At 51.1% G+C, this 27,418-nt stretch overlaps 1 protein-coding gene and 1 non-coding gene across 2 annotated transcripts; both read left to right on the top strand.

The window, feature by feature from the left end:
* Positions 1-27,418, top strand: LOC132578063 (zinc finger protein 777-like). Its single transcript, XM_060247892.1, has 6 exons — positions 1-42; positions 5,434-5,826; positions 11,427-11,553; positions 14,198-14,311; positions 17,375-17,629; positions 26,013-27,418. Exons 1-6 carry the CDS (start codon positions 19-21, stop codon positions 27,140-27,142), a joined length of 2,043 nt encoding a protein of 680 aa, XP_060103875.1. The 5' UTR covers positions 1-18; the 3' UTR covers positions 27,143-27,418.
* TRNAA-CGC (transfer RNA alanine (anticodon CGC)) lies at positions 2,325-2,396 on the top strand. Its single transcript has one exon. It is a non-coding gene; the product is annotated as a tRNA-Ala (tRNA).

The raw sequence follows: 27,418 nt of genomic DNA, 5'->3' as shown, positions 1-27,418 counted from the left end.
GAGGGGCAACAAAGGGCCATGGCGGGGGAGGCGCCCGCCCAGGTGAGGCACGCACTACCCCCCCGGGAGGGCAGGGCAGGTGGCGGGAGGGAGGGGCTCCGCAGGGGGGGCAGGTGCCGGGTGGGGGAGGGGCTGTCAATGGGGCGCCTCCTGGGGGGGCTCCTCAAGGGCTGCGGGTTGGGGGAGGGGAGGGGGCGCTGCTGCTGGGTCCCTCCCGGCCCCACCCCTCCTAGGGGGGCTCCTCAGGGCCAGGGGGAGGGGGCTGTCAGAGGTGGGAGGGAGGGGGCTGTCAATGGGGGGGTCCTGCCAGGCTGCACCCCTCCCACCCCCACCCCTCCCTGGGGGTCCTCTGGGCCTGGGGGTGGGGAGAGGGAGGGGGCTGTCAGAGGAGGGGGCAGGAGCCAGGCGGGGGGGGGGGTCTGTCATTGGGGGGGCTCTGCCAGGCTGCTCCCTCCCACCCCCTCCCCTCCTAGGGGAGCTCCACAGGGCCTGGGGGTGGGGGGGAGGGAGGGGGCTGTCAGAGGAGGGGGCAGGAGCCAGGCGGGGGGGCTCTTCCAGGCTGCTCCCTCCCACCCCCACCCCTCCTAGGGGAGCTCCACAGGGCCTGGGGGTGGGGGGAGGGAGGGGGCAGGAGCCAGGCAGGGGGGGTTCTGTCATTGGGGGGGCTCTGCCAGGCTGCTCCCCCCACCCCTCCTGGGGGGCTTCTCAGGGCCCAGGGGTGGGGGGTTGCTGCACGGGGTTGCAGGGTGGGGGGCATCCGCTCTTCCTTTCTCCGCCTGGCAGGCCTGCGCTCCGGGCAGTAGCAGCAGCAGCAGCAGCAGCGGCCGCCGGCTTGTCAAAGCGGATCTTGGCAGCCAGACAGCTCCTGCTGCTGCCTCTGGAGGAGAGGAGCTGGGGGGAGGGGGAGGGCTGCTGCTCCCCTCCCCCCGCCACCCCTTCCTCCCCCCCCCCCCCGCTGAACTGTCAGGCGGAGGGAGGCAGAGCCCCTCCCTCCCCCCCAGGGGCGGCCCTTGGGAAGGGCGCTGAAGAGCAGCAGTGGGGGGGGGGGTGTTTGTTGACATCGGGCTTTGTCTCCGGCCTCTCTGGCTCTGCTCCCTCGAGCCTGGTTGGGGGGGGGGGATCTGGCCCAGGAGGGGGGATCTGGCCAGCACAGCCCTGCTCTGGAGGGGTCCAGCTACCCCCCCCCACAGAGTCTGCTCCCCCCCTCCCCCAAGCCGCATTGAGCATCCGCTTCGCTCCCTGGGGATCTTGCGGTTCAGGCCAGGCCCTGGAAGGCTGTAGGGGCAGGACCATGGCCAGTACCTAGAGCAGCCCTGACAGTAGCATCTTGGCCCCCCCACCCCACACACGCCAAGAGATGGGGATGCTTGGATGCAGTCGGATGCGCCGGCGAGCAGAGGCAGAGGGGCACGGCAGCTGCTGCTATGTGACTGGGATTTGGCCCTCTTCGATACAGGCTTATGCAAGAGACAGAAGCTTGGAAGGGGGTGGGGGGAGAATTCCCATTTAAATTCCTGATCCTCCAGAGAAGGCTCTGCTGTTTTTAGGGAGCAAGGCTGGGAAGGGGGGGAGAAACGACTGTTGTCCTGGCCTCCGCAAAGCACCGCAAACCGCCCTTCCCTCCCCAGACCATGCCAGTTTAAGCAGGGATTTGTCATAGCAGACCGTCCCTCTCTGGCACTCAGTTCTTATGCTCAAAAAAAGCCTTTGGAAGCACAATCTGTGATAGTTGTGCTTTTTGCGTAGAAGTGCCCTGCTTGAAAGTTGTGCTGTTTGTGTAGAGGTGCCCATGGGAGGGACGGTGGCTCAGTGGTAGAGCATCTGCTTGGGAAGCAGAAGGTCCCAGGTTCAATCCCTGGCATCTCCAAAAACGGGTCCAGGCAAATAGGTGTGGAAAACCTCAGCTTGAGACCCTGGAGAGCCGCTGCCAGTCTGAGTAGACAATACTGACTTTGATGGACCGAGGGTCTGGTTCAGTAGAAGGCAGCTTCATATGTTCATATGTTGACAAGTCCCTTGTCCCCAGGTAGAAGGACCAGGCAGGAGGTGATGGGAAAGACCTTCCTCTGTCTGAGACCCAGAGAGTTGCTGCCAGTCTGAGCAGACAGCATTGACCTTGGTGGACCAGCGTTCTGATTTAGTATAAAACAAATAAGACATGTGAGGCTGTGGCTGCGCTGAAGAACATCTGCTGGCATGCAGAAGAGCCCAGCTCCAATCCTCCACATCTGAGTTAAAAGGAAGTGATATGAAAGACCCTGGAGAGCAGCTCTCAGACTGATGAGACATTACTTGATGGCCCTTAAGGGTCTGAGTCATGGGGAAGGGATGTGGCTCAGTGGTAGAGCATCTGGTTCGCACACAGAAGGTCCCAGGTTCAATCCCTGGCATCTCCAGTTAAAAGATCTAACAGGAGGTGATGAGGAAGACCTCTGCCTGAGACGACTTTGGTCTGATTAGGCTGATAAGGCTGTGTCACATGCATGCTCGTGTTGGTGCTGCTCAAGAAGCAGGTTTTGATAAATCTGATCGTCCATTGCTTCAATCAATGCATTTGATTGAGGACAGCGATGGGACAGCGTACAGGTTGCACCCTCACACTCTCCCCCACGACCTGAAGAACCCCTAGCAGGCTCAGAAATCGCAGTTCTCTCGTCATCCTGTAATGGGGGCTTTTTACCTGGAATTGGTTTAATGTAGGCTTTAATTTAATTTATCTCTTTATTATGTTATAAACCGCCCTGAGCCCTGCTGGCAGGGAAAGGGCAATTCAGAAATCCAATGAAATAAAGAAGTCTCCTCCATTGGGATTAGAAGTCTTATTTTTAAGTTCTTCTACTGTAGAGCTGAAAAAAATAATAATTCTCTGTTATGTATACAGAATATGGGTGAAAATATTGTGTGCGGATGCGATGCATTATACATCACAGCCGTGGAGTGTAGATGTTTCCCTATTCTGTTGCGGTGGCTGCAACTGTTACTTACAACTTTATGGCGTAAAAGGCCAGTTGGCTGTCCAGGTCTTTGGACCCTTGGAGCTGTTAAAGTGAAGGGATGAAGGATCTTGTGGCACTTTAAAATCCAACAAATTTATTGTAGCATCAGCTTTTGTGGATTAGGAAACACCCGCCCCCAGCAAGGGCATGAGATGAGCTGGCACGAGTGAGATATAATTGGCCAGGGAAGAGTAATGGTCAAGCATGGGCTCCAAAGGCAAGGACGTGTAAGAAGTCCGGTCTGTGATGTTTCTACTTCAAGCTCCGCTGTAGACAGAGTCGGCACAGGCCTTTGAAGACATTTGTTAAAATGAGACTGAGCTGGGACTGACTGTCCTTTTATGACTTTAGCAAGAGCCATGATGAGCTATTATTATTTTTTTAATCATTTCCTGTTTAGGGCACGTAACTGTTGTAGCTTTTCCGTAAAATACTCAAAGCAAATTACAGAAATCTCATGTATAAAAACAAAAGCAATTAAAATTGGTGCAAAAAGCAACAAATCAATAAGAGCATCTGACAGAATGAGCTTCAGCCCTCGAGAGCTGTGTTGGGTTTGAAGGTGCTACTGGGCTGGAATTTAAATGAGTAAGAGCAGAAGAGGGGAGGTGCTCCGAGTCCAGTTCTTTTCCTGATCTTTCCTCCAAAGCATTGAAACCCAAACTGGGCAGCCAAGTCCCTGCAGGAAGACGCCTACCTCTGGTTTGGGGAGAGCGATAAGAGGTCATCAGGCCCAGAGGAGAGGCTCTGGGGTTCATTAAATGCCAGAGATAAGCAGCAGGGAGCCACCAACTGTCCCCTGTTGACCACAGAGAGCTCTGGCCTGATCCGGTCAGGTGATTCATAGTTGTCTTCCATGTGTAGCTGTCTTCCAGCTTCAAGAGGGGATTGGATCAACATCTGGAGCAGAGGTCCATCAGTGGCTATTAGTTACAGTGTATTGTTGGAACTCTGTGTCTGGGGCAGGGATGCTCTGTATTCTTGGTGCTTGGGGAGCAGCAGTGGGAGGGCTTCTAGTGTCCTGGCCCCACTAATGGACCTCCTGATGGCACCTGGTTTTTTTGGCCACTTTGTGACACAGAGTGTTGGACTGGATGGGCCATTGGCCTGATCCAACAGGGCTTCTCTTAGGTTCTTATGCCTGGGGCAGGGATGCTCTGTATTCTTGGTGCTTGGGGAGCAGCAGTGGGAGGGCTTCTAGTGTCCTGGCCCCACTGGTGGACCTCCTGATGGCACTTGGGTCTTTTGGCCACTGCCTGACATAGAGTGTTGGACTGGATGGGCCATTGGCTTGATCCAAAATGGCTTCTCTTATGTCTGAGGCAAGTGATGCTCTGTATTCTTGGTGCTTGGGGGGGGGGGGGCACAGTGAGAGGGCTTCAAGTGTCCTGGCCCCACTGGTGGACCTTCTGATGGTACTTGGGTTTTTTGGCCCCTGTGTGACACAGAGTGTTGGACTGGATGGGCCATTGGCATGGTCCAACATGGCTTCTCTTATGTTTTTATGTCTCGGGCAGGGATGCTCTGTATTCTTGGTGCTTGGAGGGGGGCACAGTGGGAGGGCTTCTGGTGTCCTGGCCCCACTGGTGGACCTCCTGATGGCACCTGGGTCTTTTGGCCACTGTGTGACGCAGAGTGTTGGATTGGATGGGCCATTGGCCTGATCCAACATGGCTTCTCTTATGTTCTTATGTCTGGGGAAGGGATGCTCTGCATTCTTGTTGCTTGGAGGGGGGGACAGTGGGAGGGCTTCTAGTGTCCTGGCCCCACTGGTGGACCTCCTGATGGCTCCTGGGTCTTTTGGCCACTGTGTGACACAGAATGTTGGACTGGATGGGCCATTGGCATGATCCAACATGGCTTCTCTTATGTGACACAGAGTGTTGGACTGGATGGGCCATTGGCCTGATCCAACATGGCTTCTCTTATGTTCTTATGTGACACAGAGTGTTGGACTGGATGGGCCATTGGCCTGATCCAACATGGCTTCTCTTATGTTCTTATATCCGGGGCAAGTGATGGCCCGTATTGTTGGTGCTTGGGGGGGGGCACAGTGGGAGAGCTGAATGTAAATTCAGTTACCACCAGAATAGAGTATTTAATATTTGAGTACTGGACGCCTGAGCAATAACCCTTTCAGGTCTGTGGAATTTCACTCTTCCCTGGTAGAGACAGGTTGGTTTGGCTAATGAGAAAGGGACTGAGGCAATGCTTGAATCAGGGAATTCCCGGTAGCAACCCAAGAGCTCTTGGCTCACAGTCTCATCCAATATGCCCCTCCTGCTGACTTCCATTGCAGGAATGAATGTAATTTGGCAGCCCCAACCAGTTAAGACAGAAACCTGGCAGTGAAGGAGAGGTTGGTTGCTTGGTTCTGCTGGGGGTGGGTGAGGTAGGAGAGCACATTCACACATTCACTGTTTGCCTTTGCCCACAGGCACTGGAACTGGACACGGAGTCCCCGCGGCTGTTACCGCCACAGCTGTTCACTGACCCTGACCGAACTTTTGAAAGAGAAACCCAGACCGCTGAGATTTCTCTGACCTTAGTAGCATCATTCCAAGCGATGGAGAAGAAGGTGGACTCTCACGCCACGCGGCTGCTGGACTTGGAGGGCAGGACGGGGACAGCTGAGAAGAAGATCATAGACTGTGAAAAAACAGCCGTCGAAATTGGGAATCAACTGGAGAGCAAGTGGGCTGCCCTGGGCACCCTGATCCAGGAGTACGGCCTGCTCCAGAGGAGGCTGGAGAACATGGAGAACCTGCTGAAGAACCGGAACTTCTGGATCCTGAGGCTCCCCCCGGGCTCCAAGGGGGAAACCCCCAAAGTAAGTGCTCCCAGCTGGTGCTGCAGAAGAGGGGCGGACGTTCCCTCTGGCATCATGAACCGAGCGTGCAGACATCCTTACAGTTGTTCTCTTAGGGTTAAGTGTGCGGACTCTTATCCGGGAGAACTGGGTTTCATTCTCCACTCCTCCACTTGCAGCTTCTGGAATGGCCTTGGGACAGCCATAGCTCTTGCAGGAGTTGTCCTTGAACGGGCAGCTTCTGGGAGAGCTCTCGCAGGCCCACCCACCTCTCAGGGTGTCTGTTGTGGGCCGCTCTGAGATTGTAAGCCACTCTGAGACTCTTGAGATTCAGAGTAGGCAGGATATAAAAACAATATCATCTTCATCATAAGGATCTCTGGGCAGGGTGGAGATAGACTTGCTTGTTCATCTTAGGGTTGAAGAGCCCCCAGTGATGTAAGCCTTGCTCCCCCCCCCCTCCGCCCCCTGCTGTTTGCTCCTGTTTTTGGTAGAAATATCAGGAGTGAAAGAGGGAATGGGGATTCCAGCAGCTTGGAGCAGGTGCTACCCTGCTGAGCCTACGGGAGGGGAAGGAGGGATGAAGAGCCAGGCTGCATCCTGCTGCACAGGTGTGGTGGAAGAAGCCCCTCTGCGTTCAGAAGGACTTTCCTTTGAGTGTGCCCTTCCTAGGACTGGGTGGTTCCATTTTTAAAAAAATAAGGGGTTGGGAAAAGAGAGTTGGCGTGTGAGCCCTCGTCTTTGCTGTCGATTCGAATGACTCCCTTGGGGTGGCTTAGGAGTGTATTGTTAGAGTGAAGATTCCAGCTTCCTTTGAACTGTTGGACTTTTGGATTAAATTAGATTTGGATCTGTTGGTTTGTGAAGGCATGGATCCCTAAGTGTATCAGATCAGGCCCGGCAGGTTTTGATTTCCACGGGAGAATGTGACTGTTGATCCGGTGGATGGCACATGGGACTTGGCTGCGAGAGATCTGGGTTCCAGTCCCAGCTCAGTCATGAACTCCCTGTTTGAATCTGGGCAAAATGCCAGTTCTCAATCTTAGCTGCCACTTGGTAACATGGGCACAGTTTTAACCCAGGAATGGATCTACATGTTCTTTGAGGGGGAGCAAAATTAAAAAATAACGCCCCCTTATGGGCCCATTCTATTTTATGGACCCATAGAATAGAATGGACTCCATACCCAGTTTAGTGCCCCCCGTCTGGTGGTGCCCAGGGCAAGTGCCCCCTCTGCTCCTCCCTAGATCCAGCCCCGTTTTAACCTATATTATTTACTTAGCACCTGTATCCTACATTTGCAGATGCCTGCTCAAAGTGGCTAACTGGAAGACCAAGTAAATGAAACAATAAATTATACAAATTAAAAACAATCACAACAGTTAAATTAAGCTAATCTCCCCACCATCACAGCAAAACAGTCTCTGTGTTAAAACCAGCAGTCAGTATATATCGGCAGCATAAAACTGTCCTGAACAGAGAAATAGTTCCTAAGAACCTCAGTGAGATCCATAAAATGCAAATAGTGGATTAAATACCTAAGACCATAAGCCCTGCTGGATCAGACCAGTGAGAGTCCATCTAGTCCAGCAGCGTGTCTCCTATAGTGGCCAGCCAGTTCCTTGGAAAGGCCAACAACAGGGCAGAGAGGTTGAGAACTTTCCTCTGGTTTTGCCTCCTGGCTCAGGGATTCAAAGGATGAGTGCCTCTGAATGTGGAGGTTCCCTCAGTCACCACACCTAGTAGCCATTGACAGACTTCTCCTCCATGAATTTATTGAATCCTCTTTTAAAGCTGTTTATTCTTGTGGCCATCGCTACATCCTCTGGCAGCAGAGTCCACGTTTTAATCACTCTCTGTGTAAAGTGGTATTTCCTTTTGTCCATCCTAAACCCGTCAGCCCATCAGCATAATTGGATGCCCAGCAGTTCTTTTTGTCATCTCTCTCCACTCCAGGCACAGTTTTATAAATCTCTCTCGTGTCCCCCCCTTAGTCATCTCTATTCTAAACTGGAAAGGCCCAGATTCTTCAGCCTTTCCTCATAGAAAGGGACCACTGCTTCCACCCCCTAATCATCTGGCTTGCCTTCCTCTGCGCTTTTTCCAGCTCTGCAGTGTCCTTTTGAAGAAGAAGATATTGGATTTATATCCCGCCCTCCACTCCAAAGAGTCTCAGAGTGGCTCACAATCTCCTTTCCCATCCTCCCCCACAACAAACACCCTGAGAGGTGGGTGGGGCTGGAGAGGGCTCTCACAGCAGCTGCCCTTTCAAGGACAACCTCTGCCAGAGCTATGGCGGACCCAAGGCCATGCTAGCAGGTGCAAGTGGAGGAGTGGGGAATCGAACCCGGTTCTCCCAGATAAGAGTCCGCACACTTAACCACTATACCAAACTTTTGGAGATACAGGGATTATAAATTTACACAGTGTTCCAAATGAGGCTGTACTGTAGATTTATACAGGGGCATTACAATCGGCCATTTTATTCTCAGTCCTTTTCTTAATAATCCATAACATAGAATTTGCTTTTTTTCACTGCTGCAGCACCCAGACACTTTCACTGAGCTATCCACTACGACCCCAAGGTCTTCCCCCCCTCTTATTCTTAGTAAGTTCAGACCCCATTGGCCTATACATGAGGTTGGGATTTTTTTGTCCCAGTGTGCGTTGCCTGACACTTACCAACATTTAAGCTTCATCTGCCGCCTTGTGGCCCCCTCCCCCAGTTTGCAGAGGTCCTCTTGGAGCTCTTCACAGTCAGCCTTGGTTTTCACCATCCTGGATTGTTGGGTGTTATCTGCAGACTTGGTCACTGCACTGCTCACTCCTAGTTCTAGATAATTGATGGAGAGATTAAATAGGACTGGTCCAATACTGATCCTTCTGGGACCCCACTGCTTCCTTCCTTCCATTGTGAGAACTGTCCACTGATTCCTACCCAGGTGAACTGAAGTGTTTCAGCCTAGCACCTAAACCAGGGATGTCAAACTCATTTGTTATGAGGGCCGGATTGGACCTAAGTGAGACCTTGTCGGGCTGAGCCACGTTGGGGCAGACCATGTGTGTACTTATTTATATATATATATATTTTATTGTTATATATTCCAACACCACTACACCTCTGTGAGAGTCCCAGGCCATAGATACATTATAATATTCCATATATTTATAATTATAAACATTTCATCCAAATACAACTCCTTCCCTCTATTTAACCTTCTTATCCATTCATTTCCTTATTAACCAACCAATCGTCTTAAATTGTTTAAACTTTTCCAGATACCTCACCATCTTTCTAAACCAGCCCTCCTCTTGTTCCCTAACCTTTAATCCATTCATTCTTCGTATCTTCATCGTTAAATACTCCAATATTATTATATTATTCATTTTATCCCTCCAGTGATTAATTGTCAGTTCCTCAGGTTCTTTCCAATTCCTTGCTATCACTTGTCTTGCTGCTACTAACATCAAATTAATCCATTTACTATCCTCTTTTGATCCTAATCCCACACCATCCAAATTAATAATTGCCATTGCTTTAGATATACTTATTTTCCTTCCCATAATCTTTGTCATCTCTATGCCACCCTGAACCCAGAATTTTTTCACTAAGGGACAATCCCACCACATGTGACTGAAAGTTCCAATTTCTCCACATTTCCTCCAACAATTTTTACTCCCTGATTTAGAAATATAATACATCTTAATGGGTGTATAATACCATTTCTGTATCATCTTCAATCCCTGCTCCTGCATTAACCTAGATGTTGTAACAAAGGGAGGTAATCTAAAAATCCTCTCCCAATCTTCATCTAAAATTTTATCTTCAATATCTGTTTCCCAATATTCCTTCAAAAATTCTCTCGGGGATTTCCCTGTACCTAATAAAATCTTATACAATTTTGAAACTATTTTTGATTTATCTTCTCCATACTCTTTCACCAATTTTTCAAAGGGAGTATTAATTCTTTTACCAATATTTTTAATTTCTTCCTCCTTCAACAATGAGGAGATTTGACTTTTTAACAACCAATTAATATTATTCAAAATATTATACTCCTCTTTCTTCACCCCATCAGTACCCCAAACCTCTTTCAATTCTCGAATCGTAATCCTCTTCAGTTTATCTCCTACTTCCTTTGACAGCGATCCTCTTAATGGAGCAAATTTATCATAATACCACATTTTAGTAATAGATGATATCTCCGGAGTGAGTTCTTTTTTCCACTTCTCCCATACCCTACTGGGCCCCATAAAGGTTGATAATTTATCACCTATCTTCTTCTTCCTTTTCGTTCTATCAAATAAACTTTATGTATTGCCTTGGCATATACCAGAACATGTACTGAAGAGGTGGCAAGGAGATATAGATAGATTTGTTTTTGCTTCAAAGAAACCAAGGACAGCTAGTAGGTATAGATATTATGGTATTAAAGATGGGGGATGGGGGATTCCCAATATAATTTACTATTATGACGCATATCAATTAAGGCACTTAATGACTTGGTTGGAGGGAGAGTTAGGAGAAGAGCTGAATGGGATAGAAAAGGAAAATTTAGAGGTAGTGTGTACTTATTTAAGATTAAGTAGCAGAGATATAAACTTTTTAAAGGACACACAAATACAACTAAATATTTTTTTAAAAAAACGCTTAAAATAAAACATGCTTAAAACATTAGCACTTGTTGGTCTTAAAGGTCTTTTTTTGTATTTCTCCCATGGGATCCAGGGAACTGGGCAAAGGAAACTCTGACTCTTTCCCTCCCTCCCCAGGGGACCAAGAGGGGGAGGAGCCTCAACCAATGGAGAAAGATCCTGTGCGATTGAGCAAGCCTTGTAAAGCAAATTCCTCAGGGCCTGATTTGGCCCTTGGGCCGCATGTTTGACACCCCGATCTAAATACTAACAGAGTACACACGAAGCTGCCTTAGACTGAATCAGACCCTCCTTGGTCCATCAAGGCCAGCCTTGTCTACTCAGACTGGCAGAGGCTCTTCAGGGTCTCAGGCTGACCTCCTGCCTGGTCCTTTCAGTTGGGGATGCCGGGGATTGAACCTGGGAACTTCTGCAGGCCAATCGGATGCTCTGCCACTGAGCCACAGCCCCTCCCTAAAGTGCAAGCGTGAAGGGGGAGGGTATTTCCTAGAGGAGAAGCCACTCGGTACTAAGAAGGCCTTGTCACTGGGTTACAGTTTGCTGTCAGGAGGAAGAGGGCAATGAGAGAACTTTTAATATACAATAACAACAACACATTTTATTCATATCCTGCCCTCCCCGCCGGAGCAGGCTCAGGGCGGCTCACAACAAAATTCATTTAGTTATACATTGAGTTAAAATACATTAAGTTATAACTAACAATATAAACCAACAGGTAATTAAAAACTATTAAAATTCTAAAAACAATAAGTTAATATTAGTATATTGATATGTTGGTGCTATTCAGAAGGTGAATTTACTTAGCAATTTACTCAGTGAAAGCCATTCGAAAGAGATATAGAAGAAGCTTTTTTTTTTTTTTACTTTTGCCCCTCACTCGCCCCTTCTGCAAAGGGACCAGCGTGGACGGGGATCTAAGAGCGGTGAAGGTGGTTGTGATGAGTGTGCCCTTCTTGTGGCTCCAGGTGCCGGTGACATTTGATGACGTGTCTGTCTATTTCAACGAGAAGGAGTGGGAGAAGCTGGAGGAGTGGCAGAAAGAGCTCTACAAGAACTTGATGAAGGGGAACCACGAATCTCTGATCTCGCTGGGTAATGTCGCGTGTGCGGCTGGCTGGGCCTGGGAGCCCTCCTGGCCCTTTGGATTTAGGGCGGGCTGGGGTTTGCACACGCTGCTGTGCTCTGTCTCTGACTTGTGTGCTTGGCGCAGGTTTGTTATTTATTAAACTATATTTCTAGATTGCCCTCCCCTGTAAAACAGTGCTCAGGGTGGTTTGCAATGATAAAAGGCATTCGTATATTAAATTCACAGTTAAAAACTGTAAAAATGCAATAATTGGCTGGGTTAGATGACACTAAAACTTCCGGTTGTACACCTTGACCTGGATAGCCCAGGGAAACCCTTGGCTAGTCCTTGGATTGGAGACCCCCAAAGGAATACCAGAGTCGGGAGGCAGGGGCAGGCTTTATTCAACCACCTCCCTGAATATCCTCCAGGCCCCCAGTAGGGGTCAGTCACCAAAGCTCACCATGACTTCTAGGTGCACCCCCCCCACACACAAATACAAAAATATCCAACTAAAAAAGAAAAAAAACCCACACCCCTCAGTTTGAGACTGATGGAGGACCGAGAAACCTGCTGGGGTTAGCTCTTTTAAGGCAGCCATTTCACCGTCCCTCATCTGGGTGTCAGTCACACATGTCAAATCCATAATTTGTGCTGCAGTATAATTTTGCAGTGTCATGGTCTTATTATTAATGGACGTGGCATTACACAACATCAGTTTTACTGGTGGTTTGGGGGGGACAGTATATTTCCCTAACCTTCTCGCTGACGTGGCTCAGGACGGGACGAATGCTGGAAGGAGACTGAGCATGTTTGCATGATCCTTGCTGAAGCTGTGTGAAGTCATGCCCTTGCTCGCCCACCTCAGTATTCTGCGCCAGTTTCCGTGCAGTCGATTGCTTCTCTGGGGACCAGGCATCCCCCTGCCCTGGTCTGGCCCTGATTTTAGCAACCAGGCCGAGCAGCGATTTTAAGCTGCAGCAGGCCGAGGGGGCCCTTGTCGTCTTTTTGTGAGCTCTTCTGACTTCCTTGCGGAGGAAACACACAGGAGGTGCCTCCACCTAAGAAGTCTGAATAGCCCAGGCTGGCCTGATCCGGTCAGAGTTTGGAGAGAAGCAGGGTCAGGATTTGGATGGGAGACCACCGAGGAAGACCAGAGTTGCTACGCAGAGGCAGGCAATGGCCAATCACCTCTGTTCGTCTCTGCCCTGTCCTGGATGGCCTAGGCTAGACCAATCTTATTGCATCTCAGAAGCTCGTTGGTGCTGGGCTGGAAGACCACCGCGATGTGACTCAGTAGAGGGCAGTGCCATGAGCATCTACCCGGATGAGTCCAGCACTGCCGTCTTGTACAAACCATCTGCCTGTGGCAATCTTTCCTGCTCTCGGAGGCCAGGAAGCGGGTGAGGGAATGACAAGGACCTTGTTTCCAGGAACAGTTCTGTGCTACACCGAGGGCCACGGACAGCAGCCGCAGTGCATCTGGGCTGTGGAAATGAGCGGCGCTGAAGCAGCGTTTCTGGTTTGCAAAATCTGACCCTTGCCTGCGTGTCGTGGCCTGTCCTACCTCACAGGGTCGCTGTTGTGGGAAAATGGAGGAGGAGCGACCAGTGTTATAAACCACTTTGAGTCCCAGCTGGGGGAGGGAAGTGGGATATAAATAAATGCATGCAAAAATGCTCACATGCCCAAAGTGCATGAAATGAAGAGCAGGCACTCCTAGAATTTCAAACTCCAGGATCATTCCATCTTACACATGCACACGCAGGGAGGGGAAAATGCTTTGCATCCCGCGTGTTGTTTGTATTGGACTAGGATTTTGGTTTGGCTGCCATTTGAAATGGGTAACTTGGAAATTGATTGGTCTGGTGGTTTTTCAGCGAGCTGTTTTTAAAGTATGCAGTTGTTTTATTGATGTGACCGCCCTGAGCCTGTCTTTGGGAAGGGAGGGAGAGAAATGCAAATAAATAAATAATATATGAAATCAACAATAACCAAATGTAATAACCCTTCCATTCCCCCACGCCAGGGGTTTTTATTTTCTTGTTTCATTTTGCTGAGACCGACCAGCTTTGCTCCCAAAGGAGGGAGGAAGACCTTGCCTTGGTCCTTCCCTTCCAGGTGACTGCTTCTTGCAATAAGGGGCACTGCTGTGTGTTTTGCAGATGGCTCCTTAGAGGGACAGCCCTCCCCCTCTGTCCCGTTCTTTGTCTCACCACCTAGCTCAGTTTAGGCTTTTTTTTTTATGGTGGGGAGCCTGCTGGTTGCCTTTGATCTTGGGGACAGCCAATTTAGGGTCCATTCTTCAAGCTGTCCTCCCAAGCGACTTATTTGGGTGACTGACAGAGAAGGCGGAGACCGGTGCTCTCGTCCAATAATCAGCAGCTCTGATGACTGACATTGCTTCTTGTGTCTGTGCTGGGGCCTAGCTGCTGTGGGAATGGGGTGTCTTTGCTTGGGGCAACACATTACCTCTGACTGGCCCTGGGTTTCTTGTTTCTATCCTCCATTTCTTGCAGAGGTTGGGGGGGGGATGGATTGCATCCTACTGCAAGCTCTGATGCGCAAATGCAACTGAACTAGGTTGGGCTCTTGGCGAAGGAGGGGAGCAGTGGGGTTGTTGTCCAGTGATTCTGAACCGGTGGCACTCTGGTTCTCCTCTCCCAACAGATTATGCAATTTCTAAGCCGGGGGTCTTATCCCAGTCGGAGCCTGGTGCCGACTCGTGTCTGGGAGATGAGCAGGACTCGGAAGAACAAGGAAGCCTTCCTGATCCCACCGCAGGTGAGTGAGGGGTGGGTTGGATGGAACTGGTTGCTCTAAGGCAGGGGTGTCAAACATGGGGCCAGAGGGCCAAATCGGGCCCCTGGAAGGCTCCTATCAGGCCCGGGAGCAAGTCTGCTTCCTTCTCTCTCTCTCTCTGGCTTCCTTCAGTTACCAGAGACTGTTAAATAAAATACTGCAAGAGTGCTAATCTTTTAAGCATGTTTTATTTAAAGTTTAAAAAAAATATCTTTGATTGCGTTTGCCTGTTTCCTTTTTAAAGTTTATGTCTCCCCTACCTGGCATTACTTTTTTGACACACAGGGCCCGGCCGAACAAGACATATGAACATATATGAACATATGAAGCTGCCTTATACTGAATCAGACCCCCCTCAGTCCATCAAAGTCAGTATTGTCTACTCAGACTGGCAGCAGCTCTCCAGGGTCTCAAGCTGAGGTTTTTCTCACCTGTTTGCCTGGACCCTTTTAGTTGGAGATGCCAGTGGGGATTGAACCTGGGACCTTCTGCTTCCCAAGACCTCATTTATGTCAGATCCGGCCCTCTTAACAAATGAGTTCGACGCCCCTGCTCTAAGGGTCATTCTGCAGATTCATACCGGGGCTGGGGTGAAATCAGCAACAGAGACCATGGGATTATTTAAGATCAACTGGGGCTGCTCCGCACAGTCTGCTTGTTTAAATGTTGCTTCACAAACACCTTTCTGTGGGCACAAATGCTTATGCCCAGAATGGAACTTGGGGCCACTGGGCACCAATTTGGTCCTGCTGCTTGGGGCCAACACGGCTGCCCACCTGGGTCTTCTCAAGAGGTGGAGGGATCTTCTTTGGAAAGCTCTTTAAAAGGAGAACGGAATTGAAAAGAGCGCAGTTAATTCTGCCAAAGTAGTTTCTTCTCCACTCAATGCTTTCCTGAATCTAGCCAGGGAAGGAAGTCTCTCCTCCCTCTTTGTCAGGCTGTCCCAGTGGCTGGAGCCACACAGAAAAGCCGATGGCTGCAGTGGTGCCGGGAGAGCACCGTAAGGAGAAGGCTGCCTGGGGAACATCACTGCTGCGAGGGAGGGCACTGAGAGGTGCATTGCGATGAGTAGGAGGGCCCAGGCTGTGACAGGCTTTCAGAGGACAAGCAGGAACAAGGCAGATGGCAGAAAGCACCAAAGGGCATCCAAATGCCAGGCCTCCGCTACCCCCAGGAGTTGGGATTCTCTAGCGTCCTTTGCTCTGGTCGCCCTGGGTCCTCACGGTCTCCTTCGTGGCAATTTCAGAGGGCAGCCATGTTGTCCTGCAATAGAACAGTTGGAGAGGAGTCCAGGGACACCTTGAGCTGGGGTCTGTTTTGTCTCTGTCCTGCCTCTCAGATGTTCTTGTCCTTCCTGGGGCAGCAGAGAAGCTTGGCCTTGCCACCAGCTGAGGGCTTCCTGTCAGGAACAGGACTCCTGGGGCATCAAGTGCCACCCCCCCCCCCCGATGCTCTAGTCCATGGCCTGTTAGCAACCGGGCTGTGAGTTGTGTAATTATTTCATTCTATACTACAGTGTAATAATAATAATAATACATTGGATTTATATCCTGCCCTCCACTCTGAATTTCAGAGTCTCAGAGCAGCCTACAGTCTCCTTTCCCTTCCTCCCCCACAACAGACACCCTGTGAGGTGGGTGGGGCTGAGAGGGCTTTCCCAGAAGCTGCCCTTTCAAGGACAGAGTCTCAGAGCAGCTCACAATCTCCTTTATCTTCCTCCCCCACAACAGACACCCTGTGAGGTGGGTGGGGCTGTGAGGGCTCTCACAGCAGCTGCCCTTTCAAGGACAACTCCTGCGAGAGCTCTGGCTGACCCAAGGCCATGCTAGCAGGTGCAAGTGGAGGAGGGGGGAATCAAACCCGGTTCTCCCAGATAAGAGTCTGCACATTTAACCACTACCGGTACATCAAACTGTCTCTCTTTCTCCCCCACAACAGACACCCTGTGAGGTGGGTGGGGCTGAGAGGGCTCTCCCAGCAGCTGCCCTTTCAAGGACAACCTCTGCCAGAGCTATGGCTGACCCAAGGCCATTCCAGCAGCTGCAAGTGGAGGAGTGGAAAATCAAACCCGGTTCCCCCAGATAAGAGTCCGCACACTTAACCACTACACCAAACTGGCTCTCTATTAGAGCTATGGCTGACCCAAGGCCATTCCAGCAGGTGCAAGTGGAGGAGTGGGGAATTAAACCCGGTTCTCCCAGATAAGCGTACGCACACTTAACCACTACACCAAACTGGCTCTCTATTAGAACTATGGCTGACCCAAGGCCATTCCAGCACGTGCAAGTGGAGGAGTGGGGAATCAAACCCGGTTCTCCCAGATAAGCGTCCGCACACTTAACCACTACACCAAACTGGCTCTCTATTAGAACTATGGCTGACCCAAGGCCATTCCAGCACGTGCAAGTGGAGGAGTGGAGAATCAAACCCAGTTCTCCCAGATAAGCGTCCGCACACTTAACCACTACACCAAACTGGCTCTCTATTAGAACTATGGCTGACCCAAGGCCATTCCAGGAGCTGCAAGTGGAGGAGTGGGGAATCAAACCCGGTTCTCCCAGATAAGCGTCCGCACACTTAACCACTACACCAAACTGGCTCTCTATTAGAACTATGGCTGACCCAAGGCCATTCCAGCAGGTGCAAGTGGAGGAGTGGGGAATCAAACTTGGTTCTCCCAGATATGAGTCTGCACACTTCACCACTACACCAAACTAACAGAAATAAAGTGCCCAGTTGTATCATCCCGAGACCACTGCCCCCCCCCCCCCAGTCCATGGAAAAATTGTCTTCCACAAAACTGGTCCTCGGTGCCAAAAAGGTTGGGGACTGCTGCTCTAGCTGGCACATGAATGGGGGTGGGGGTGGGGTGCTTCTGAGAATGTGGACATCAACTCCAGCCCTGCAGCTGGAATATGTTTTAAGAAATTTTAATCCCCTCTGAGATCTGAGTGGCCTTTTGGGGGGTTGCTGACAATATTGTCAGTCTTCCAGTGTTAATTGGCTTTCTCTTGCCGTAATGAAAAAGCCCCTCTCTCCCTGCAGCTGGCATAAGGGTGGTGATCAAGACCGAGGAGCCCCATTCGGATGACTGCCCGGAAGACCTGGAGCAACACCAGCTGTCGGGGAGCTCGGAGGGGGATTTCCAGGGCCTGGACCAAGATGCCCCCTGCGAGAGTCCGTGCAGCGCCACGACTCCTCCTCCTGGAAACTTTGCAAGGAACAGCGTGGAGGAAGCGAGCGAGTACGGGGATTTTGGGGAAATCAAGAGAGTCACGGTCCAACATGGAAGCTGTGCAGGTACGTCTTTGTCAAGCAGTGGAGGAGCTTTTCTTCTCTCTCTCTCCCCCGCCCCTTTCTAGCCCATCTCTGGCTCTGGGCAGATGCCCCAGCCCTTGTCGCTCCTGGTTTTGTATTGCTTGTTTTTATGATATTATTTTAACTCTGTTTGATTTTACTGTTGTCAGCCACCCTGAGCCCCCTTGCAGGATAGGGCGGGCTTTAAACCCAAGAGTTAAATTAAATTAAATCCTCAGGACTTCTCTACGAGGCCTGCCTTGATTTGAGAACGGAGACTGAGGGAGAGCATGCCTGTGTTGGGTGGGCTGGGTGTCGTCTGCAGGTATTCCAGTCCCACATCGTCCCCTCACTACATCATCATCAACACATCTGGTTCTCAACATGGCCAGAGATGCGAATTCTTAAATCCAGAGACTGGAGCCCTGAAGAGACAAGACAGATCTTTCTTAGACAGACCTTAGACTTAAGAAAAATCTGAAATCCAGAAAAATGTGAAATCTAAAACAGCATCAACCAGGTAAAGCTCCCTCCCCCCCCCCCAAAAAAAAACCCCATAACAAATCCCTGTAGTTTTAAAAAGTGAATACCCTCTGAGATCTTAGTGAACATCTGGGGTTGCTGGGCAACCACAGTATTGTCAGCTTTCCAGTCCATAATAGGCAGGAGGGGGCAGGGCCGCATTTGATGCCACACACTTCACCTGGGCCAGGCAGGAGCCACCACCAAACTCACCTGGGTAAGGTGCTACCCAATGACTTTTGCAACTTGGCCAGACTTTGCCCAGGGAGATGCTGCCAGGGGGAACGAAGGAATGTCCTGTGTGGTACAGTGCTTAGTAGTGTCTCCAGTTAGGGCCTGGGAAACCCAGGCTAGAATCCCCTTTCTTCCTTGGAAGCTTGCTGGGTAACTATGACCACGTTGCTCTAGCTCAGCCTAGCCTACCTCACAAGGTTGTTGTGAGGTTAAACTCATTACTGGAGAATAAGTAATGGGAGACAAATATGGCGGCCGCCTGTTGGAAGCTGGCTTTTAGAGCTCCGTATTTTTATTTATTTTAGATAAACCTTTGGCCTTTTATCTTGAGCGAATTAGTGCAGAGTACAGGAGAAAGCTGCAAGCTGCTTTAGGTCCCCACTGGGAAGAAAGGAAAGGGAAGGTGCCCTGTGCAAGCACCAGTCGTTTCCGACTCTGGGGTGCCGTTGCTTTCACAGCGTTTTCACGGCAGACTTTTTACGGGGTGGTTTGCCATTGCCTTCCCCAATCATCTACACTTTCCCCCCAGCAAGCTGGGGACTCATTTGACCGACCTCAGAAGAACAGAAGGCTGAGTCAACCTCGAGCCAGCTATCTGAAAACCCAGCTTCCGCTGGGATCGAACTCAGGTCGTGAGCAGAGCTTAGGCCTGCAGTACTGCAGCTTTAACACTCTGTGCCACAGGGCTTTTAAAAGGAAAGGTCCCTTGTGCAAGCACCAGTCGTTTCCAACTCTGGGGTGACGCTTTCACAACATTTTCATGGCAGACCTTTTTACGGGGTGGTTTGCCATTGCATTCCCCAGTCATCTACACTTTCCCCCCAGCAAGCTGGAGGCTCATTTTACTGACCTCAGAAGGATGGAAGGCTGAGTCAACCTCGAGCCGGCTACCTGAAAACCCAGCTTCCGCCGGGGATCGAACTCAAGTCGTGAGCAGAGCTTAGGACTGCAGTACTGCAGCTTTACCACTCTGCATCACGGATAAATGGAGTAAATGAATGATCACTAAAGCTCAGGGTGGGTGGGGAGAAGCCGGTGGGGAAAGGAGAATGGTTATGGGGGCTGCCGAAAGAGGCAAAGAGGTAAGGGGATACAAGAGAAGAAGAAGAGAAGATATTGGATTTATATCCCGCCCTCCACTCTGAAGAGTCTCAGAGCGGCTCACAATCTCCTTTACCTTCCTCCCCCACAACAGACACCCTGTGAGGTGGGTGGGGCTGGAAAGGGCTCTCACAGCAGCTGCCCTTTCAAGGACAACTTCTGCCAGAGATATGGCTGACCCAAGGCCATTCCAGCAGGTGCAAGTGGAGGAGTGGGGAATCAAACCCGGTTCTCCCAGATAAGAGTCCGCACACTTAAGAGGAAAAGAGGCACCTTCCACAGGTCCCCACAGGTTTCTGTCTTTCACATTCTTACTTTCAGCAAAACTGTCAACATGGGATTGCAAATTCTTGGCCAGTGTTCCCTCTCAGCCGAGTTAGTGTGAGCTAGCTCACAGCTTTTGAGCCTCCAGCTCAGTTTTCGTCTTAGCTCAGGAAAAATGGCTCCAGAGCAAACTCATTTTATGTGGTCACTCAGCACTTTCATGCCGGGAGCTCATGAAGTAGAATTTTTGCTCACAAGGCTCCACAGCTTAGAGGGAGTGTTGCTGCTGGCCTGGAGAGGAAGTTGCATCTGCTAGAACTCTCCCTGGATTCTGATGGGATTCCTCCCACCCCACCGCACTCCACAATCAAACCAGTTTTGTTTCTAGTGCTTGTGTTAGAATGCAGGCACTGTTTTAGGCTGTGCACCCCACTTTTTTCTCCAGTGGGGATCCTGAAGCAGCTTACATTGTTCCTAAAATGTACTGGGTTCAAAGCATGAGGACGCCCAAGAGATAGTGAGTTCAGCTCTTTGTTCAGTGATTCAGCATAGGGAGATGGGAACAGAACTGTCTGGCAGGACCAACGGCCCTGCTTATATGCATGCAAACCTCCCCACCTAAAAACCCATTACCACCATCCCATTACACACAACTCTAGGTTAATAGCTGGCCTAACGATCCCTGATGGGCCTCCTTCCTGAATCCAGGTGGCTTTTGTTTCAGGGTCTCCAGCTCAGCCAAGTCTCTGCTGGCCCTGAGGCCAAACTCCAGTTCCGATACATAACACTTCCTCTCACCTCCATTTTATTGCCACGACAGCCCTGTGAGGTAGGTTAGTATATAGAGCGTGTGACTGGCTCAAGGTCACCCTGTGAGCTTCCATGGCAGAGTGGGGATTTGAAGCCGTGTCTTCTGGATCTTAGTGCTGCCCTCTAAGCACTGCACCACGCTGGCTCACACTCTTTAGGCAGCCTGCTTCAGATAGGGATGATCCATCTTGAGTCCCTGAATGGTGAGAAAGAGGGAATCCAGTTTTTTCTCTCTTTTTTTGCCCTCCAGTCCCAGCCCACGTTATTTATTTATTTATTTTTATTTTATTGGATTTATATCCCGCCCTCTCCACCGAGGCAGAGCTCAGGATGGCTTGCAACAATAAAACATAAGAACATAAGAGAAGCCAATGGCCCATCCAGTCCAACACTCTGGGTCACATAAGAACATAAGAGAAGCCCTGTTGGATCAGGCCAGTGGCCCATCCAGTTGAACACTCTATGTCACACAGTGGCTAGAAAACCCCAAGTGCTATCAGGAGGTCCATCAGTGCAGCCAGGACACTAGAAGCCCTCCCACTATGGCCCCCCACAAGCACCAAGAATACAGAGCATCACTGCCTCAGACATAAGAGAAGCCATGTTGGATCAGGCCAATGGCCAATCCACTCCAACACTCTGTGTCACACAGTGGCCAAAACTCAGGTGCCACCAGGAGGTCCACCAGTGGGGCCAGGACACCAGAAGCCCTCCCACTGTGCCCCCCCAAGCACCAAGAAGACAGAGCATCACTGCCCCAGACATAAGAGAAGCCATGTTGGATCAGGCCAATGGCCTATCCACTCCAACACTCTGCGTCACACAGTGGCCAAAACCCAGGTGCCATTAGGAGGTCCACCAGTGGGGCCAGGACACCAGAAGCCCTCCCACTCTTGCCCCCCCAAGCACCAAGAATACAGAGCATCAGTTCCCCAGACAGAGAGTTCGAACAATACGCTGTGGCTAATAGCCAGTGATGGACCTCTGCTCCATATGCTTATCGATTCCCCTCTTAAAGCTGTCTGTGCTTGCAGCCGCCCCCCCCCTCCTGTGGCAGTGAGTTCCGCGTGTTCATCGCCCTTTGGGGGAAGAAGGGCTTCCTTGTCTCCGCTGTAACTCGGCTGCTGGGAACTTGGGGAGGCCCTGTCTCCACAGGCCCTGGAGAACCTGCCCTTTGGGATGCAGCCAGGCCAGGCTGGGGCTGAGGGGGCTGCAGGAGGAGGGCGCCTTCCCTGGCCAGAGGAGCCCCTTCGGGGGCAGCCAGGCAGGGAGCCACAGCCCAAGTCCCGGGGAGACCCACCACCCCCTCCCGGCCGGGCCATTTACAGATATTAAGCATTAACTAATTCAAACCTTAAAACAGTATAACAATTAAAACATATTAGAAACAATTTGGTGCTAATTGTACATTCCAATAACTTCATTCTTCTTGAGTATCCTCATATGCATCTCTCAGTTAAAAGCAAGTTGAAATCAACTGTAATTATTTGTTATTTATTATATTGCATGTATTGAGCTTTTGCTGTTAGCCGCCCTGAGCCGCCTAGTCGGGGAGGGCGGGATACAAATAAAATGTGAATGAATGAATGAATGAATGAATGAATGAATGAATGAATGAATGAATGAATGAAATAAAGCTGTCTTGCAAGCTTTATGACTTATGGTGGCCCCGGTAGGTTCTCAAGGCAGGAGACATCCTGAGGTGGCTTGCCATCGCCTGCCTCTACAAAGCAATCCTCGACTCCCTGGGTCCATCCGAATACTGACCAAGACTGACCCTGCTTAGACTGGGCTAGCCTGGGCCAATCCCTGTTAAATCAGCCAGCAAGGAAACGAACCGTGTAGAGGTCTCTGAATCAGCCAGATGGTTCTAAGGGTTCTGCCATTAGAATGAGGAGAAGTCATCAGTCTTCATTTGCTTTGAGGTAGGAGGAGAATAGTTGTCAGCCTCTCCCACTCTCTTAAGTGGCATCACATCGGACTCGGTAGATTAAAGGGGGGATAAATCTCCGGGAATGAAAACAGTACTTGCTTTGCCAGCAAAGTCGCATCTTTGTTGTGCAGGCCGAGTCTCTCATAACCGCTTTCACACAACTGGCCTCGTTATCTCACGGGTTAGGGCGTGCCGGCCAGTAGTGTGAATCCAGGTCTTCCGCTGCCCCAGTTCGTTCAGTCCACTGCCAACCACTTAATTCTTTTAAAATCTCCGCAGTGTAAACTTTCCCTAGATTAAAACCAATTCCGCAGGGCTTGCAAAACTACCCTCTTCCAACAAGCTTATAGGGAACTCTGAATGTGACATCTAGCCATCTGGATAGACATCCCACTGAATGTAGCACCTTTAATTTACTATGGTTTTATAATTTTTATGTAACTTTTAAATTGTATTTTAATTGTATCTTTTATGAATTGTATAACTGATCATGGTATATACCATGTCCTGTTAGCCGCCCTGAGCCTGCTCCGGCAGGGAGGGCGGGATATAAATAAAACATTATTATTATTATTAAAAGAACTTGCACGATATCTGCTTAGAATTGAAGATAAAAGGAAAGAGGAAATTAAAGGACACCTGGAGCAGTTAGCGTCTTGTGCTTGGGCTGGAACCGGAACCCAATCAGGTCAGGGCAAAAAGATGGTGGTTTGGCATCGGCCTGCCTCTGCCAAGCAACCCCGGACTCCACCCAAATACTGAGCTGGGCCGACCCTACTTAGCTGCCGAGATCTGCTGAGGTCAGGCCAGCCTGAGCCGTCCAGGTCAGAGCAAAAGACATGCAGAGGTAGTTTGCCATTCCCCGTCTCTGGGGTTCCTCGGTGGTCTTCCATCCGAGGCCCTGCTTAGCTCCCGAGATCCGGCCAGCTATTCAGGTCAGGGCTGAGATCCAAATACGGTGCCTGAAATAGAACCCTGAAACGTGCAGAATAGAATTGCAGTCAAGGCAACAAAAATAAAATGCTGATGCCAGCCCTGAACGATCCCCGTTTTTCTCCGTATGACCCCACCCACCGGCTGGACCACCTGCCAAGACTCTGCTGTGTGTCCCCTGCTCTGGAGGTGAGGCAGGTGGTACCAGAGAGAGGCCGGTCCTGAGGCAGGGCCCCCCTCGAGGACTCTCCCCCCCCCCCACGGGCTGTTTGTCTAGTCTTCGGCACGGAGTGAAAAACTTCTTTGTCTGTCTGAATGTGGTTGTGTGCACGACCTTTGTTCTCGGTCTCCTTCACTGGCTTTTTACTTCCATTCTGTGGGCTACTAGATTTTTTAATCGATCCTTTAGATCAGGAGTGGCCAAATTTACTTAGTGTAAGAGCCCCATGGAATAAATGTCAGATGTCTGGGAGCTGCAAGACATGAACATTAAATGTTTGAGAGCCGCAAGACATGAATGTCAGATGTTTGAGAGCTGGAGGGAGGGAGGGAGGGAGGAAGGAAGGCAAGTCGATGTGGAAGGGAGGTGTAAATAAAGCAACTTTAACTTTAAATGCATTCTCCAAGCTGCCAGCCAACAGAGCAGTGGGGACTTCAAGAGCCACACAATATGTGTGAAAGAGCTCCTATAACACCCCTGCTATAGATATTAATGAGTGACATTAAATTTAGTATTTTTTGTGATGCAAAATGTTGTTTAATAATTGCTGACTACTTTTGGATAATTTTAAATGAGGGCTTTTGATTGTGTTTTTTGAACACTGCCTTAGCAGTCTTGGGCTGGGAGTTTCTGGCGGGTGGGCATATTTCAGAGAAATTTCCAACTGAGATTGTTAGCTCCTTACAGAAACAAGTGGCGGTGTATTGCGCAGGGCCTGGTCTGGCTGGCCCCGGCTAGCCCAATCTCATCAGGCCTCAGAAGCTAAGCAGAGTCAACCCTTCGTGGGACTCGGATGGGAGACTCCCAGTGAAGCCCAGGGTCACTATGCAGGGGCAGGCAATCGCAAGCCATTGCTGAATGCTGAAAACCCTACTGGGTTACCGTACTGTTGGCATTTGCACACAACTAAGGGACTTGGCTGTGAACTGGACGCGTAGTGAATCTGCTTGGGAAATAGTTCTGTAGTGCAGGACATGGCAGGATTCAGCTGGGTTTCTCTCTAATCCAGGCACTCTCAGTGTGTACGGCCAAGCTTGCCTGTTAGATCAAGCACATAGGTGCAGCTTCCCCCGGAGGCCAGGGCTGGCGGCAGGGCCGTAGCCAGGATTTTACAAGTCAGGGGGCTTTTGAAAAAATCAGGGGGGCCCCTTTCCCATCCACTGTAGGGCTTGCCGCTTCTCAGAAGCTTTCTGGGCTAGGGGCAAAAGCTGGAGGCTCTGAATGTGGCCAACTTGAGACAGCCAACCCTAACACTTTGGAATGAAGAAGGGACTGCAGCTTGCGTGCTAGCAGAGGGGGGCGGGATCCTTCCACTCCCTCTCTCCCACCCTGCACCCAGCAGCTCTATCCATCCTCTCCACTCCCCCCCCAGCCCATTCCACATGGCTTCCTGTGCTTCCCTCTTCTCTACCTGTTGCTTTTGCTGCCACGGTGAACTGTGCCCTGCTCAGCACTCCTGGCTCTGGCTGCCACTGAAGACGCTTCGCCGACTCAGGCATAGCAAAAAGAAACTGCTGGAGGTCCCCTGGAAGTCGGGGGGCTCTGCCTGGATGTCAGGGGGCAGTGCCCCCACAGGCCCCCCTGTGACTACAGGCCTGGCTGGCGGTCAGCAGGGCGGGTCACAGGCCAGGTTGCAGAGAATAACCAAAACCCAACAACCCAACCTCAGGGGCTCCAGAGAGCAGGCCAGTTGAGGGTCAGGGAGTTCCAGGCAGCAAGTCCGGTCCAAGGTCAGAGGTTCCAGGAAAACTGGTTGTCAGGTCCCCTCCAAGGTAGCAGAGGTCCAGTAGCAGCTAGGCTGGTGGCTCAGGAGCCAAATGTACTTGTTGCACCCACAAACTGCTGCTTCTCCAGTTGGATTTACAGCAGAGTCTTAAGGAGCTAAGCTCCCAGCCAGTTTTTTGGCAGTCACCCATCTCTTCAGCTGACAGCTGCCAATGAGCCATGAGTCCAGCGCTTCTCCTCTCTCTTGCAACTCTAAGCGTCTCTAACTGTGTTGGCATTGCAAGGATGTGGCTGATCTAGGTGGGCTGGGAGGGGCTTCTGAAGATCTGTTTACTCTTCGGAGGTACAAGGTGTTGGCTCAGTTTCAGCTGTGACTCCTGATCAGCCAGTCACCTGCTCTCTTGTTCTCCTTCTGGCTCAGAGTCAGCTGCAGCTGGAGGCTCCATTACTGGCTGAGAGCTGGCTGCAGGCAGCTCTTCCTCTGAGGAATCCAGGCTGTCCTTGAGCACAGACTGGCTTATGACAGAGAGATATACAAAGTAACAGAGTTAATTAATTTCTCTATCTCTGAAGGTGTTTGGTTGTCTTGACAAAGTGATGTCTTGTAATCCCCTAATTGTTCATTCTGGTTTTCCCCCCTTAAGATGATGGAATTGTGATCAAAATGGAGGAGGAAGAAGAAGAGGAAGAAGATGAGGAGGAAGAGGAAGACCCCGTGAACTTAGAGCCCCGTGGGCTCTTCTCTTCGAGAGCGGAGCCCCCGTGCTCGCTGAATTGCAACCCAGAAGTGATGCGGGAAGAGCAGCGGGTCGCCAAGAAGCCCACCCGAGCGACTGTGGGGATCTGCGCTCCGCTGTGTGAGAGGGACAGTGGTGTAGAGGCAAGGCCGGTGACCCTCCAGCAGCGGAACCGGACACGAGAGAGGCCGTACATCTGCCCGGAGTGTGGCAAGAGCTTCATGCTGCGCATCAATTACATCATCCACCAGAGGAACCACCTCAAGGAGGGCCCCTACGAGTGCCACGCCTGCGACCTCAGCTTCCGCATCAAGCAGCAGTTCCTGCTGCACCAGCGACTGCACACTGCGCGGCGGGTCGCTCCTCCTCCCCGCCGCGGAGGGGCCTTCCCTGACAAGCGCAGCCTCAAGCCACAGCCTCGGCCCCCTCCGCCCCCTGGGAAGCCCTACAAATGCAGCGAGTGCGAGAGCAGCTTCAGCCACAAGTCAAGCCTGAGCAAGCACCAGATCACACACGTGGGCGAGCGGCCCTACTCCTGCAGCGAATGCCGCAAAAGCTTCCGGCTGCAGATCTCCCTGGCCATGCACCAGCGGGTGCACGCGGGCAAGAGCGAGCTCTCCTTCATCTGCCCGCAGTGCGGCAAGGCCTTCAGCCGGCCCTCGCATCTGCTGCGGCACCAGAGGACTCACACGGGCGAGCGGCCCTACAAGTGCAGTCAGTGCGACAAGACCTTCAGCGAGAAGTCCAAACTGACCAACCACTACCGGGTACACACCCGCGAGCGCCCCCACGCCTGCGGCGAGTGCGGCAAGGGCTTCATCCGGAAGCACCACCTCCTGGAGCACCAGCGCATCCACACCGGGGAGCGGCCCTACCACTGCGCCGAGTGCGGGAAAAACTTCACCCAGAAACACCACCTGCTGGAGCACCAGCGGGCACACACGGGGGAGCGGCCCTACCCCTGCACGGAATGCGCAAAATGCTTCCGCTACAAACAGTCCCTCAAATACCACTTGCGGACACACATGGGGGAATGACGGCTGCTCCCTGCCTGAGCCCCTGGTATCCGGGGACTGAGGACTGGTCGGGGTGGGGGGGAAAGATCCCCCACGTGTACCCCTCCGCCCTTCCCCCTGGAACACAGACTGATGGTCTGCTCCCTTAATTAAATAACAGGTCTCAGAATCAAACTAACTTTGCCTATTGGCACAGTGACACTTGCCACCCCCCCCAGCTCTCCTACTTGCTTCTCCCCTCCTCACCCCATTCTGTTCTTTTTGATAATAAATGTGGAGTCTGATTTTATTTGGTAA

The sequence above is a fragment of the Heteronotia binoei genome, chromosome 10, assembly GCF_032191835.1.
Source record: "Heteronotia binoei isolate CCM8104 ecotype False Entrance Well chromosome 10, APGP_CSIRO_Hbin_v1, whole genome shotgun sequence".
NCBI lineage: Eukaryota > Metazoa > Chordata > Lepidosauria > Squamata > Gekkonidae > Heteronotia > Heteronotia binoei.
The sequence above is the reverse complement of the archived record's forward strand: the minus strand, read 5'-3'. Positions and strand labels throughout refer to the sequence as shown.